Source organism: Bos indicus, chromosome 29 (assembly GCF_029378745.1).
Source record: "Bos indicus isolate NIAB-ARS_2022 breed Sahiwal x Tharparkar chromosome 29, NIAB-ARS_B.indTharparkar_mat_pri_1.0, whole genome shotgun sequence".
NCBI classification, from domain to species: Eukaryota; Metazoa; Chordata; class Mammalia; order Artiodactyla; family Bovidae; genus Bos; species Bos indicus.
Genome location: NC_091788.1, coordinates 11,710,674 through 11,727,441, shown reverse-complemented (window position 1 = coordinate 11,727,441; position 16,768 = coordinate 11,710,674). Strand labels below are relative to the sequence as shown.

The following is a 16,768-nucleotide window of genomic DNA, read 5'->3' as shown; positions in this document are numbered from 1 at the left end:
AGGGAGGCTCCAAAGGGAGAAGATACATCTGTTTATTTATATATCTATATCTATATATATATATCAATAACCTTAGATATGCAGATGACACCACCCTAATGACAGAAAGTAAAGAGGAATTAAAGAACCTCTTGATGAAGGTGAAAGAGGAGAGTAAAAAAGCTGGCTTAAAACTCAACATTCAAAACACTAAGATCATGGCATCCAGTCCTATCACTTCATGGCAAATAGATGGGGAAAAAAGTGCAAACAGTGAGAGACTTTATTTTATGGACTCCAAAATCACTGCTGATGGTGGCTGCAACCATGAAATTAAAAGACACTTGCTCCTTGGAAGGAAAGCTATGACAAACCTAGACAGTGTATTAAAAAGCAGAGACATCACTTAGCTGACAAAGGTCTGTATAATCAATGCTATGATTTTTCCAGCAGTCATGTATAGATGTGAGAATTGGATCATAAAAAAAGACTAAGTGCTGAAGAATTGATGCTTTTGAACTGTGGTGCTGGAGGAGACTCCAGAGAGTCCCTTAGAGAATATGGCAATCAAACCAGTCAATTCTAAAGGAAATCAACTCTGAATACTCATTGGAAGGACTGATGCTGAAGCTGAAGCTCTAATACTTTGGCCACCTGATGCAAAGAGCTGACTCACTGGAAAAGACCCTAATGCTTAGAAAGATTGAGGGCAGGAGGAGACGGGAGTGACATAGGATGAGATGATTGGATGGCATCATCAACTCAATGAACATGAGTTTAAGCAAACTCTGGGATATAGTGAAGGACAGGAAAGCCTGTCCATGGGGTCACAGAGTCGGACATGACTGAGCGACTGAACAACAACAATATAGAACCTAAAGGGCTAAGGTGGGGAGGGAGGTGGGAGGGGGATTCAGCATGGGGGGATCCTGAATCCTACACTTGTATACCTATGGCCAATTCATGCTGATATATGGCAAAAAATTACAATATTGTAATTATCCTCCAATTAAAATAAATCAATATTAAAAGTACTCCTAAAACCAAAAAAGAAAAAAAAAATCCAACAACAATATATATAATTATGACTGACCCACACTCTTGCATGGCAGAAAACATCACACTAATGCAATTATCTTCCAATTAAGAAATGCATTTTTAAAATATCAAAGAATTGATATTTAAGAGAACAAGAACACTTCAATTAATTTGTTATATTTGGCCGATTTTACTAGCTAATTAGTTGGGATACCAATCCAGCATGTCTGTTCAAAATTCTTAGATTCTTATTGGTAAATTATTTGTACATGAAGGCACTGGAGGTTAGTCATGAGAACCCTAAAGAAGACTCTGAAATAATATGGATCTACTGCAAGTAAGCAGTCCTACTTACAAAACCAAGTCTCTGGGCTCCATGTCTACTTCAAAGCATGCTCATCTGGTTTGGATGATGTCAATGGATATAGTAAAGAGATTTACTATAATAAAGACAGAGAATCCTTTTATATATGTATTACATATAATATATACAGTAATGCATACAATTATATGTGTGTGTGTGTGCACATGCGCATCCCTCTCCCAAGGGTGTTGAAGCCTCTGTGACAAATTGTCTTCCATCCAAAACTGCATGTTGCCAAGCGCTAAGTGAGAAAACTTTGTTCTTAAGCTTAGAGGTAGCAAAGGAGGGAGGGAAGGTAGAAACAAGCAGTCACTAGATCAGAGTTAAGTAAGGCCTCACACTCTACAGCCAGGACACCCAGGTTCCTTCTTGGCTCGGCTTCTTCCTATGCAATTCTGAGACAGTTACTTAATCTCTTTATTACTCAGTTTTCTCATCTGTAAAATGGAGAAATGAATAGTACCTGTCTCATAAGGTGGTTATGAGGATTAATTGAGTTAATATTTGTTAAGCACTTAAAACAATGTCAGGTATACAGTAATCCAGATATTTGTTGTTGTTTAGTCATTAAGTCATGTTCAACTCTTTTGTGACCCCACAGACTGTAGCCCACCAGGCACATCTATCCTGGGATTTTCCAGGCAAGAATATTGGAGTGGGCTGCCATTGCCTTCTCCAGGGGATCTTCCTGACCCAGGGATTGAACCCACATCTCTTGCATTGGTAGGCAGATTCCTTACCACTGGATGTCCAATCCAGATACAAATCTTTGATAAAGAAAGGAAAGCAGAAAGAGTGACAGAGAGAATAGGAACATTATGTGTCTTTAATAATTGCTTTGCTTTCTTCCAACAGAGTCCTTTACTTTCCACAACTGGAGCCACTTGATTCCTACCAGTAAGCTTAACCCCATTTCCAGCATGACCCCAAATGACTCTTGTTCGGAGAGATTTAAGAAGCCCTAGTTCAGTACTTCAGGTGATTCAGCATTAAGTCAAGCTTGCTGTTATTCTTGTCCTGACCCTGTGTCCCAGTTTTAATCACTTGTCCCTGTAACCAAGTCCCAACCTTGTTCTGGCACCCTTCTCCCCTGCGGCCCAGTCTGGCTTGCAGAATCTGCTCAGGACTTTCAGTTCCTCCAAGGCAGGCATCTCCCGAAGGACAGCCTTTAGACTAGACATATTTTGGTTGGTACATGTAGAGTTTGAACTTCTGCTGAGAGTTAGTTGCCTGCAAAACTGTATAATAAAATTCAAATTTCTGACTTCTCTTGAAAAATGGAATGATCTGGGAACTCTTGATCCCATTTCCCTTTGGGACCCACCCAGTGGAGCCAAGTTGCTGCTACATCCCCCCACATTTGGAAAGTCATGTGCTTTCTATTCCCTACTCTCCCCCTGCTTCCTGATCCATCTGTTTCTGTGATTTGCTTGGTCCTTGTGGGCATTAGAGGTTAGGGTCTAAGACTGAGAATAGCCAGTACTTACCAAGCACTTTGTACTCATTTAATCAAAGAGCAGGTTGTATTTGTTCTTGTCCTTTATGCCTGCAGCCCTTCGCATTGCCTCAAACCTTTTATCTGTAGGCATCTGAATCTGTCCCGTCTTCCTAAAGTACTCTCCTCTACCGTATCAGTTAGGGCCACTCACGAAGCTCTGTTAGACTTCCATAAGTCAACCACTCACCCACATTGTGCTTTGCACCACTTTCCAGTCACTCCCACCCAGCCAGACTCTGTTGTTGAGAATTTTGGCCATCATAGTGGTTATATTGCAGAATAAGAACCTGGGGCTTTTCTGACCTGCCTGTTCCTATTATCTCATGCTCCATGTTTCTATAAAACCATACATCTTATTGTATATTATATACAGATAGATATAGATAGACTTTGCCTTCACAAAGTTTTGCTTCAATTCTTATTAGGAGCTTAGCAAAATCCATCAAATGTTTATTGATCCTATATTATATCCAGATTACCCAGATTCTATCATAGAAATTGATTTGGGTATACCTTTACCAAGAAACCTGAAAAGTTCATCAATCTCTTTTCAGTGAACACCTAAGAAACTAATATTATTTGATCATAATCGGCTTGTTTTTTTCTCATGATGGACCCTTGTGTTTTACAAAACAATGGATGAAAGAGGAAAATATCAGTATGCCTAAGCTGTGAGTTAGCAAATTTCAAAAGAAAATGCACAAAACTCATGCTATACATCATTTCATGAGATTATCTGGATTGGTTGAAACTGAATATGTACTGTATTTTAAATTCTGTTGATTAAGTTCTACCAGTTTTTAAAGATAGTCTAATAAAAATGTTACTTACATAAGGAATCGTGTCCAAAGTGTCTGTGTTGACAATTATAGGAGCAGGGCTGGCCTAAAAAAGAGAAGTAGAAAAAAATTTTAAATAACAAGTAGTCTATTCCGAGATAGGATCTGTTAACTTATTTAACCAAGAGCTCAACAGTATTTCTTGAGAACCTGCATAGGTACTATGTCAGGTGCTAGGGGGATAAATGAAATGACTCAGAGTTCCCTTCACCCTCCTTCCTTCAAATATTTGTTTGCTACATTGACCATATAATAAAATGAAGTAAGCACAGAACTGAAAAGGCAAGGACGTGAGGATTTGTGCAGTGTTTTAAGAGGCAATGACTTCTAATAACTTTGGCAAGGAGTTAAACATTTCTTTATGAAACGGCTGTGCTAAAGGATTTTGATTTTTTCTCTCATGGAAGCAAAATTAAACCTAACATTATAACTCTTTTCTTTAAACTGGCTTTTGTGAGGACATTGTATACAATGCAAAATAGAAGCTTTCACTTTTTGACATTTTACATACATTCACCTATTTTGCATGCTGTGTCATATTTTTTTTCTTTATCATTTATGTACCTTTGAAAATCTGCTTTAGAAACCCTTAGGTAGAAAATTAAAAATTAGTCAAACATGGCAGAAAATCGTATTAGATATGCTAAAGTTCTTTTTTAAAAAAAAAAAAAAAAAAACTACAAAATGCAGCCATTCCTTTTAAAGATGAGTAGGAATCTGTATAAAACTGATGTAGGAGTGCTACAAGCCAAGTCATTAGAAAATAAGAGATTGCAATCTATTTGCATCGGCCAATCTGACTTCATGAATATTGAGCAGATCTATTTTCTAGTTTCTAGACTTTTCACAGCAACTTTTCCTTCATCCCCCAAAGGAGCTTTAATCTTCCCAAATTGCAGATTTCATTTAGATAGAGGAAATGGCCTCACCATGATTAATCGGGAGCTGTCCTAGACGACACGGTAGTTTGCCCAAGTGCTCAACTTTGGGGACATTTCATTAACTGTGCCCTCTGGAGTTAACAAGAGTTAACAGCTTTCTAATGTCAATCTATGCCTATGGGATCCTAATCGAAAGACAAAACAAATGCAATCCGGCAGATTTTATAGAACAGAGTTCCAAGTTTTAACTAAAATCATTGGTCGTTGAAAACATGACCCTGCTTCACATGTCTACACAGTGGGTCAACTGAATATTCATGGTTTATTTGTTAACTCCTAAAAACAAGTACTTTGTGGATAAACATAGGCTTTGGAGAAAGTCTCCACTGGAACCTACCCCAAAACTGTTAAGAAGTCTGTAGCATAGGGAGATGAACATGAGGTTTGGAGTCAGAAGACCTGGGCTTGGGTTTGTTTTAACAACTTCCTGATTATATGATTTGGGGGCTCAGCAACTTCTTGGTCATCTGATCTGGGGGCAAGCCCACTAACTCTCTTTGCCTCATTTTCCTCCTCTGTAGAATGGAAATAAAAATAATCACTTTCTAAAAAGGTTGTCTGAAGAATAAATGAGGTGATATATTTGAATGGGCTTTGTAAATGTAAATTTCACAATCAATATTAAATATTGTTACTAGCTAATGCCCTTAAAAATGGACTGTCATAAGGATATAATGTTCCTGGATGGTTTGTGCACTGTTTCTGCCCCTGTAATCTCAATGCTATGCTAGTGGCACAGTTGCACTAAAGAGAACTAATTAGGTCGTGAAAATCACCATTTATTAAATACATATTACTTGTCCATTTATAATAATATGCATATATATCCTCATATAATCTCCAGAAAACCATACTGATGAGGCATTATTGTTAATATCCCTATGATACAGATGAGAAAACCGAGGTTCAGAGAAAATGAGAGCTGAGCTTTCACAGCAGCCTTTCTGACCTCAAAATCCATTTTTGCACACTAGGCTGTTCTATGAGTCCATTACCTAGGGGTCTCTACCACTGGAGTTCTACAGTTATTTGAGGTCTCTAACTAGACCAGCCAGTAAGACCCAGGCAAATTAAAGACTGCCTTGAAGGTAGGAAAGGCTGCAGGGTCTTGCATAGCAGATGTTGAAAGCCACCTGGTAATTCCTTGATGGTTTCTGGTTTTTTGTTTTGATGATATTTCTTCTATGCTTTCTAATTGGCTCCTGGGACTCCCAAAAGATTTGCATCTTGTCTCCTTGACTAGACTACTGAAAACATTCTGACTATCATACGCAGTACTTGTATTTCTCCTTGTTACCTACTATACTTTGATCAAAAAATATGCTTTGGTTTGATTTGGGACTTTCAACTCATTTTACCCTCTTATAAATTGCATTCATGTGGTCTGGAAATAAATCTTACACATAGATCCATTCCCTATACAGCGCCATTTATCACTTTTGCATGTTTCTGTTGCTATTTTCCATTTCATGTATGTAAATTTGGTCTTTCCAGTTAGACACTTGCAACCACAAGGATTATTTATTTTCCTAGAATTTTTCACAGCACCTGGGTACACAGAAAGAGCTCAGTAAATACTTAGGAAATATTGACTAAGTGAAGCTATAAAGTATAGTACATAGGAAATATCTCTTTGTAAGATTTGGAAAGCATTTCTGAGATAATCTTATGTTACCAACAAAACTGTGATGACTTTCTAATATCTACTATCATCTTCTTTTTTTAACCGGTCATTAACACTCAATTATCCAGTTTTTTGAAATAATAATTAGTTCATAAATGCAGGATGTAAAGTCTGTGAACCCTGAAGTATAATCTGTATAATGTGAAAAGCTCATTGTTCCTTCTTGGTGCTAAAAAGATCTAGAAGTGCAGTTAATTCCTACATCTATGACAGTCACTAAAAATGCATGAACAAATGTTTGTGGGTTGTGTGAGCACACACATACATCACGTACATCTGACACTGGCAACTCCCTGATGTGAGTGCCAAGGAGACGCCAGGGTGGGCTGTTCTGAATAGCACAATACCCCCACTGAGCTGCTACATGAGGCTTTCTGAAAATCCCACTGCTCTGCTACAGAAGCCTCAGAGCCCTCCCCAGACCATTTTCTCAGAAGCTTCTTATAGTCTGCTGGGTGCTCAATGGCACACAGTAGCAGAGAATGAGTGCCCCAGGTGGGAGCAGAACAGAGTCCAGGAGAATTCTAGGTATGGTCCACAAATATGCTTCTCTCATCAGATGTTGCGTTGGCTTGTCCTGCTGCCTGTTTCTTTTCTCACCTTCGAGACCATGTGAGTCTGTGCCTAGTTTGGTTTCTGCATGTGAAAACCAGGTCCCCAGGTACTTTGATAGCTAAAGTACTAAGCATCATCTCCACACTGCCTTGCCATACACACCTTCTCTCTCCATACTGCATGCCCTCTTTAGTGAAACCCCTAAATCAAATGGATGATTTAGCAGATTTCAGCATTTCCCTTCAAGTTGCTGATTTCCATTAACTGGAGAGAGTTATCAGTATCACATATGATAAAAGAAGACCTTTAAATCAGAAGCTTAAAGGTTTGTCTGAATGTAAACATAAAGGCTTACGAAAATGAATCTCACTTGGGCGACCCAAACTATAAGACAAGAAGGGCTTGCCTTTTATATTACATTCTCTGCTGCTGCTGCTGCTAAGTCACTTCAGTCGTGTCCGACTCTGTGCGACCTCATAAATGGCAGCCCACCAGGCTCCCCCGTCCCTGGGATTCTCCAGGTAAGAACACTGGAGTGGGTTGCCATTTCCTTCTCCAGTGCATGAAAGTGAAGGAAAAAGCCAGTTTACAGGAAGAGGGAAGAATAAAGCTAATCAGAGGGAAGACAGAAGCAAGCAGAGAAAATACTGATATAATCCAAATTAATAGATCAAGTTATTCATAAATTCCTGCCACCTTCCTGTCCTTGAATCCCATGGGATAGTCAAATAGTACATCATTAACTTTTCTCATGATAGTAAATGAAAAACTAAACTTCTATTGTTTGCCACCAAGATAATGTAACTAATAAAGAGTCTTACATTAGGAATGCACATTTTCAAAGGGGTTCATTAATTCCAACTGATGCTATATTTGTTAAGTGCCAGAGTGTGAAATACCGTGACATAAATGGGCAGGTGGTCACCAAACCAGAGGAAGCCTCTTCAAGCAAGGTACTGGCAGGGGTGGTAGAGAAGCTGGTCAGTCAAATAACACAGTCTGTGAGGCTTATTGCTGACAAGCACAGGCTAACCAGTGGGAAGGTCAGAAGACTGAATCCAGGCCTATACCTAAACTATTTTTTAAGTTTTTATTTGTTTGTTTTTTAATGTGGACCATTTTTTAATGTCTTTTATTGAATTTGTTACAATATATATATATATTTTTTTCCTTCTGGCCACAAGGCATATGGGATCTTAGTTCCCTGACGAGGGATTGAACCCATATCCCCTGCATAGGAAGATAAAAGTATTAACCACTGGACTACCAGGGAAGCCCTTATAACTAAACTTTTAAGAAGCAAACTAGAAACGAAGAGAAACCCACACAGCTAAGTGACCTAAATACACTAGGAACTGAATAAAAACATTGATAGGGCTAGGAATCGTGCAGGGATTTCAAGTGACCTGGAACATGCAAGCAGAAGGCAGCTGGCTGTCAGTAGGCCAAATTAAACAGGAGGCAAAATATGGCAAGAATAACTCATGAGCTGTTTTGGGGGCTCAGAATCTTTGGCTTATCTTCCCAGACTTAAAGAACAAGGCTCCTGAAGAGGCAAGAAGTAACACAGGCTCTATCTACAGTGTCGCATGAAGACTAAAATGGAAGCCACTGAAATTTTTAAAACGAGTCCATTTGTGTGTGTATATGACTTCAGTGAGACAAGTAGACATCTCAGAAGCTCAAGGTAACTATTAGCTGGCATAGATGGCCTGCTCCAAGATATCACAGTAATTGTCTTTTAGCTTCATAATCATAAAGAGGGCTGCCATCTGGGTGAACCCTAATCAGATCATGTCCCGATTCCAACCAGGGAAATAGAACATGGGGGTTACTACCCACATACCCCATCAGGCCTGAAATAAGAGGTCTGCCATTAAATATTGAATTGGTACGCAAAAAGCCAAACTCAGGATAATTTTATTTTTATTAGGTTTTCTTCCTAATCCTCTATCATGTTGGCCCATTTTGGAAATTTGAAAATGTGATGTGGTTGGGGGTGGGAGGACTCCTGCCTCAGTTCACTGCCTCTAGCTCTCTGCTTTCCTGGAATCCTTTCTTTTCTCCCTTGAAAGATCTGCAGTTGCTTGGTTGAGCATCATCACTACCTGGAATCTTGAGGTAGTGATAATCTTTCAAGTAGATCTTTCAAATCCTGGTATGTCTTTCAAGTAAGATTAGGACCCTGCCAATAACTAGGGGTGTGCAACTCCCCCCAACAGACTGCAGGAAAGAAGGAGAGAAAAGAAAGGGTTCCAGGAAAGCAGAGAACTAGAGGCAGTAAACCGAAGCAGGGGTCCATCCCACCCTCAACCATATCACATTTTTAAATTTCCAGAATGGGCCAACATAATAAAGGAACAGGAAGAAACCCCATTACAACCAGTTACTTGATACAGTAACACTGGGATGGACAATACTAAAGGCAAGCACTTTACTACACTTATTTATATTAATTAATTACTTAATCATCAAATAACCCAATGAGACACTCTTGTTCTCCATTTACAGGTGAGAAAATACAGGTTAGGTAACTTTCCCAAAGCCATACATCTGATAAATAAATCCATCTTCAAACCCAAATAACCTGACAGTCTGGCTCAGAGTTTCTGCTCTTTTTTTCTAAACTATATAATTTTATTTTTTAACCATTAAAAAATTGAAGTGCAGTTAATTTACAATGTTATGTTAGTTTCAGGTGTACAGAAGGTGATTCAATTATGCATATCTACATACATATGTGCAATATTCTTTGCCATTATAGGTTATCACAAAATACTGAATATCGCTCCCTGTACTATACAGTAGGTACTTGCTTTTTATCTATTTTATATATAGTAGTGTGTGTGTGTGTGTGTGTATGTGTTTTAACCCTCCCCCCTCACCCAGAATCCATGCTCTTGACAATCATGCTCTGCTGCTGCTGCTGCTAAGTCGCTTCAGTCGTGTCTGACTCTGTGCGACCCCATAGATGGCAGCCCACTGGGCTCTGCCGTCCCTGGGATTCTCCAGGCAAGAATATCGGAGTGGGTTGCCATTTCCTTCTCTGATGCATGAAAGTGAAAAATGAGAGTGAAGTCGCTCAGTCGTGTCTGACTCTTCGCGACCCCATGGACTGCAGCCTACCAGGCTCCTCCGTCCACGGGATTTTCCAGGCAAGAGTACTGGAGTGGGGTGCCATTGCCTTCTCCGAATCATGCTCTGCTACCGTTCAGAATGGGAACAAACTTTACCAGAACTCTTTGGATTCTAATGATGACTACTCACCAACAACTCAGAGGCTAGATGAAAGCCAAATTAGACATTCACCTTGATCTGGGATGGTTCCAGAACCCTGCCCTCCTCACTCCAGCCCAGTCAGTGAGCCCTAGTGCATTGTATGAACAAGACTGTAGATGCCTCAGTAGAAGGCTAAGCGTAGGCACACTCAGGCTGACTGAATCAGGATCTTTTTAAGTTCCAAAGAAAATCACCGCTAAACAACTGATTGAAGACATATTGATGGTTACGAGAGAGGAAAAAAAAAAAACAGGAAAAACAAATCCACTGTAGAAACATAAAACTTTGATTCTTAGTGCCTCAGCTTCATTCTACCCTTCATTTTACAAATATGAAATGGAAACAGAGAAAGGAAGTGGCATGCCCCAGAGCTCATAATCGTTCAGTATCAAAACAGAAGATAGGATAACAACAGCAACAAGAATAACAATAAGAAAATATTAAGCACTTATTGAAGACGATATGTTCCAGTGGTTGTGATAAACACTTAAGATACATCAGTGTATTTACTTCTCAAGGTATCCTAAGGAAAACCTTATCATTCTCATTAATAATAATAATAATAATAAGGCTCAAAGTGGCTAAACCACTTGCCTGAGGTCAGAAATTCTAAGCAGTATCACAGTGTGAAAGTTGCTCAGTCGTGTCCAACTCTGCGACACCATGGACTATCCAGTCCATGGGATTCTCCAGGCTAGAATACTGGAGTGGGTAGCCTTTCCCTTCTCCAGGGAATCTTCCCAACCCAGGGATTGAACCCAGGTTTCCCACATTGCAGGCGGATTCTTTACCAGCTGAGCCACCAGGGAAGCCCAAGAATACTGGAGTGGGTAGCCTTTCCCTTCTCCAGCAAATCTTCCCGACCCAGGAAATGAACTGGGGTCTCCTGCATTGCAGGTGGATTCTTTACCAGCTAAGCTACCAGGGAAGCCCCATATCCGGGTGTCCAATCCAGGCCTTTCCAACCCCAGAACGCAAGCTGGCTCCTGATTCCTTCTCCTGAGTTTTCCAGGTAAGACTTGAAAAAAAATGCAGTTATTTTCTGCCCTGAAAATGGCTAGTTTCTCTTTCCCAGTCTGAAGAGAAATTTCTCCCCATACTGACTCAGATTCAATTCCCCAATTCTCTGAGGGTTTCTAGGTCCCTATATCACTTTCAAAACCCCACTTAAAAATGGGACAATGCTATTTTCCAGCTAACCTATTTCCTAAGGAGTTAGCTAGGGGAATAACGCATATGAAGTGAAAGAGATGTGCTCCACAGCTGTAAGGTTATGTTATTTATTACTGTGGTTGTTTTTTGCTTTTCTGGATTTTCTCTTCCTTTTCACATTGCCTCTCTGGAAGAGTCATTACCAACAGTAACACCAAGAGGCTCTGGCCTGTCACCTCATTTGTCCTTACCCTGCAGTGACATAGGACAACTCCCCTCAAAGGTGAGAACACTGAGGCAGGAACAGGTGAGTGGGTGAGTGAGCAGTGTAAGGGCCCAAGGCTTAGCTAGCCAGGGCATAACTGCAGGTTAACGTCCATGGCAGGATGCCTCAAGAGAGCGACTTTGGAGCAAGCTAAGACCCTGGTTCTTCTCCCTAGCACTTAATAAAACGCAGGGATGGTTATCCCCCTAGCTTATCACCAGACGGGCTCAGAAAATAAGAATAAAGTGTCAGATAGATGTTTGGCTTGAACTTGATCCAACTCTGCTTGCCCAAACTCTCTTAAATAATAAAAATAATAATATCCTCGTTTTACAGAAAACTGAGGCACATAGATGTTAAGTAATTTGTCCAAGGTCATCAGGACAGTAACAGCAGGGTCAAAAGTCAAACCTATCCATCTGGTTCCAAAGTGGATAACACTTCACTATAAAACACTTGCTTCTGTTTCCTATTAAAAACTGGTAAGTGTTCAGAAGTCTGTTTTAGTCAACACAAATTCTTTCACTGATCTTTGAAAAACATACTGTAAATGTTTCTTCCCTTTGGATTAAAGTGATAACATGTCTGCTTGATCCTCCTTAAAAATGCAAGGTAGTATAATCTTTTGCCAAAAATGAATGATATCCTAAGGGTCTTAGTTAGGCTGCATGGGGGACCTCTTTAACCCAAGTACAAAAAAGATGGGCCAGCCTGGAGAATGAGGCACAGAAAGTAAAGACCCAGAATGAAAGAGTTTTCCTTCCTTTATAAGTTTTTCTAGAATCCATCTAACTTGACACAACAGATAAAAATTGTTTGCCCTGTTAGTTATGAAGACTCTTCAAACCTCCATCCTACACTCTGTCCACATACCTCTTTGAACTTAGCATAAAAGGCTAAAATAAATGACTCACTAAAATTAGGTCTGTAGATCATCACTCAAACTGAACTAGATATTATATTAGATTGGCTACCTATATCGTGTTTCATAATTTAACAAGTGTGTCCACGCACATTAGATCATTTCATTCCCACAGGCAGAGGAAAGGGCACTACCCTTCATTGACCAATGCCCACTGTGTGCCAGGAATACGGTAAGATTTCTATCTGTGCTTTTTCTCTACTCTTCACAGAGCCCGAGAGGAACTGGTAGAATTCTACAGGTAAGTAAACTGAACCTCAGAGTGCTTGAGTGAATTTCCAAAAGTCAGACATCTGGAGAAAGGCTGACATTCAAACCTAGGTCCTCTGACTCTAAACCCCATTGCTGTACCCCATTATTCCTTCATGGTGCCATAAATCCCACTGATGCACTCGTGAGCATTTACAAATCTAACTGCTTCACTTGTGTGTGCAAATGCCCTCTGAAGAGTGCACCAAAAAATGGAGTCATTAGCTCAAATCTCAGATGTGGGTTGGTCAATGTGCCCCAAGCCACAATCACAATACCTGCCTATTTCACTGTTTCACTCGCACAGTGTTATTCCTGAAAAGTGCTATGTGGATACCATCTGCTCCATTTTGTGAAGCCATCAAAGAGCTATAATCCTCCCAGTGCAGTTGTATTTTTCCAGTTTCAGGTTTCAGAATCCTGAGCAAGCTGTCAAATACCTGGCCCATCACCACTTCTCCTGTAGTATCTGGATCAGGGCCCTGCCCACAGTGGGTGACCTATCAGTGCTTTCTGTTTATTTCCCTTCTGTTGTCTCCTTCCCTCCATTGGGGCATAACTCTAACTACTCCAAGCATACACCTTGTTGATGCCTACTATAAGGCCACTGTTGACATTTCTTTCTTCCCCGCCACATCCTGTGCAACCACCATCCCCTTTCTTATCTTCCTAACCAAACTCCATCCACCCTGCAAGGACAATCTAAAGTCCCAGGCTCTCTGTGATAGCTTCCTCAATCCACTGCAGGTATCAATCTATCCATTCCTGCTCCTCCCAAATTTTAAAACATTCATCATTTGTACTATAGTTCACATTAAACTATAAATATAATAGAAAAGAGGTTATGTGAAAGCACCAAGTTCTGCCATTCTTACTGAACGCTTCTTTCTGTTCTTACACATGTTGATGGTTAAGTGGCTCATGCGTGATACTTTTAATCTCCTTGATGAAACTATAACCACTGTGATAGCAGGGCCCTCATCCTACTTCATTTCTTCACCAGCTTCATTTCTTCACCTACTTCATTGCTTCATGTCTTCACTTCCACCAACACTCCTAACAGTGCTTAGCATACAAGATACACAAAAGATGTTCATTAATGGGTTTTTGGCATATGTGCTAAGTCATGTCCAACTCTTCGTGATCCCATGGACTATAGCCCACCGGACTCCTCTGTCTATGGAAACTTCCAGGCAAGAAGACCTTTGGAACTAGAACCACAGCAACAAGAGATAAGCAACCTAAATGTCCATCAACAGATGGAGGGATAAAGGAGATGTGGTATATACACATAATGAAATATTACTCAACCATAAAAAAGGAACAGAACTGGGTCATTTGTAAAGATATGGATGAACCTAGAGTCTGTCATATAGACTGAAGTAAGTCGGAAAGAGAAAAACAAATATATTTATGCATATATGTGGAATCTAGAAAAATGGTATAGATGAAACTATTTGCAGGACAGGAACAGAGACTCAGATGTCGAGAACAGATGTGTGAACATGGGGGGTAGGTTGGGAGGGATGGGAGGGACATACACACATTACCATGTATAAAACAGATAGCTAGTGGGAACCTGCAGTTTAGCACAGGAAGCTCAGCCCAGTGCTCCGTGGTGACCTGGAGGCCTGGGGTGGAGAGGGGTGGGGGAGGTTCAAGAGGGACAGGGTGTATGTATACATAGAGCCAATTCACTTTGTTACATGGTAGAAACCAATACAACATTGTAAAGCAACCATAACCCAATTAAAAGAAAAAAAAAAAAGATTCATGAGAAACCTATGAGACGAAAGTGCAATGGGTAGAAAGGAGTAACCACGCGCTGTCCTCTGGCGGCAAGCTGCTCTGCCACACCGCCGGTGCTGGTGACGGCAGCGTCCGGAGCTGCCATGCACTGCAGACCATGCTATTCTGAACCATGGCATGTAAATTAAGGAAAGTTATAAACGGAAAGATCCTTCCATGCCTACCATATGCTGGTCCTTTACACTCATTCTTTGCTACTTCTCGTTACAAGCCTCTGAGTTGCACGCTATAATTATGCTTATTATGCAGATAGGGGAAGTGAGGCATGAACCTGTAACGAAATGGCCCAAGGTCACAAGACTTAAATATCAGTGGAGCCAAGACTCACTCTTTTTGACTCCGAGTCTGTTGGAGGAAGGGAATGTTCCCTGCTCTAATTTACTACCTCGCTGTGCATTCCAGAAGTTGGAGAAGTGGGAGGAAGCATGGAATCTGGTGAAAAAGCTAAGGACTCAAAACATTGTGAAAAAAGTAAAATGGCATCCTAAGAATTTCTTGAATTTTTCAGATAAGTGTGAAGATATAGCCCAAAAAAACCATCTCAAACTGGGCATTTATTTGAAGTCTCATGTTTTATCTTTTTAAAAATTCATGTAGCTTTTAATATCTTTTACTGCATATCCATCTATGTTTTAATATTAAAATATTTTTAGTTATTTATAATGGAGTCAACCTGACATCTTAGGTAGGTCCTGCATGACTCTCAAAAATCATAGATATGCACACACTGCTATATTTAAAATGGATAGCCAACAAAAACCTATTATATTACACATGGAAGTCTCCTCAATGTTATGTAGCAGCCTGGATAGGAGGGGATTTTGGGGGAGAAGGGATACATGTATATGTATGGCTGAGTCCCTTCTCTGTCCACTTGAATCCATCACAACATTGTTAATGGGCTATATCCCAATACAAAATAAAAAGTTAAAAACAAAAAAAAGAAAATCTCCCTGGAAATAACCACAACCCAGCCAGGGGATTATGTCACTGGCATAAAGATGGATGATGGGGAATTAGGAGATCTCAGTTTTAGACCCAGCAAAGTCTGTAACTCAGGATGAAAAGGCAATACAGTGAGCCTCCCAATTTATTTTTACATTTGAGGAGTAAAGAGTGAAATGGATAACCTCTAAGGGTCTGTCTCATCAAGGATCTGATTTCACTCATCATACATTTTGACCTGCTGGGAAATCCTGGAAAGAAGGCAGGATGCTACACAGGTCACCCTTCTGGATAATGACGACCTCTGCTTTTATCATTCAGATACAGGAAGTCAGAAGACATGGCATTAGGAAAGGTGTGACAAATAAGACAAAAGTCAAATCGGGAAAAGACCATTAATATAAGTAGCTTCTAATTAACTGGATAAAGGATGAGGTTTTGTATGTCTTAAACGAGGCACCTCAAAAAGCTATTTATGATTATTTTCATAATCTATATTTTGTATGATCATGTTTAGAGCCTGAATTATTTTTTTTTAATGAAGCAGTTAATTTTCTGGCCTCAAGACCATGCAATTAGTGGCAAAGAATTCTCTGCCATATTAAAGAGGCAAAAAGATTTGAAGTGAAACAGAAATTATCACCAAGCTCTTTCTTCCATTCTTGCCTTTCTCCATGTGCTATAAGCCTTAACGCTAAAGTTTCCTAACATCTAAGGTCTGTTTTCCCTTTTACCCCCTACCAACCATAATTTGACAGTAGATCATACGCTCAAAGTTTTAAACGTAACAGTCATGGAGAAAGTCTTAAAATATTTCGTATCTAGGATATTTGTGTATGTGTGTGTCTGAGAGAGGGGGTAAAATGTGAGGCCGAAAGATGAAGAGGAGGTGTGAGTTGGGTTTACTGTTTCACTATTAGTAAGAGATAAGGTGCTTATGTTTCTGTTGGGTCTGGAAAATGTTTCAATACCTGCTTTTAAATGATGGCACTTGGGCTGGGTTGTGACAGCAACAGAGTAGACAACATTTTAGATCAATTTCCCTTATTTTAAATTCTGAAAACATCTGTACATCTATTACTCTCACTTCTACCCATTTTTCTTCAAAATTAATGTCTTGTTTGAAATCATTTTCAGTGAGGAAAAACAAGGGGAAAGAATAGATTAGAAGGAGAAGTGAATGGGGACTAGAAAAATAGAGGTTGGCTAAATATTGCCAACATTTGCTGGTGCCAAAGAATATATTGTG

The 16,768-nt window shown here is 39.9% G+C and overlaps 1 protein-coding gene across 14 annotated transcripts in view; it reads right to left on the bottom strand.

Annotated features, from left to right (window-relative positions):
- The window catches only part of DLG2 (discs large MAGUK scaffold protein 2), a 2,332,068-nt gene that overhangs the window by 880,845 nt on the left and 1,434,455 nt on the right, over positions 1-16,768 (bottom strand). For all 14 annotated transcript variants that reach the window (XM_070783335.1, XM_070783336.1, XM_070783337.1 and 11 more), the window contains one exon: positions 3,711-3,764. In XM_070783335.1, the coding sequence (XP_070639436.1) occupies positions 3,711-3,764 (54 nt within the window). The remainder of the gene's footprint in view (positions 1-3,710; positions 3,765-16,768) is intronic.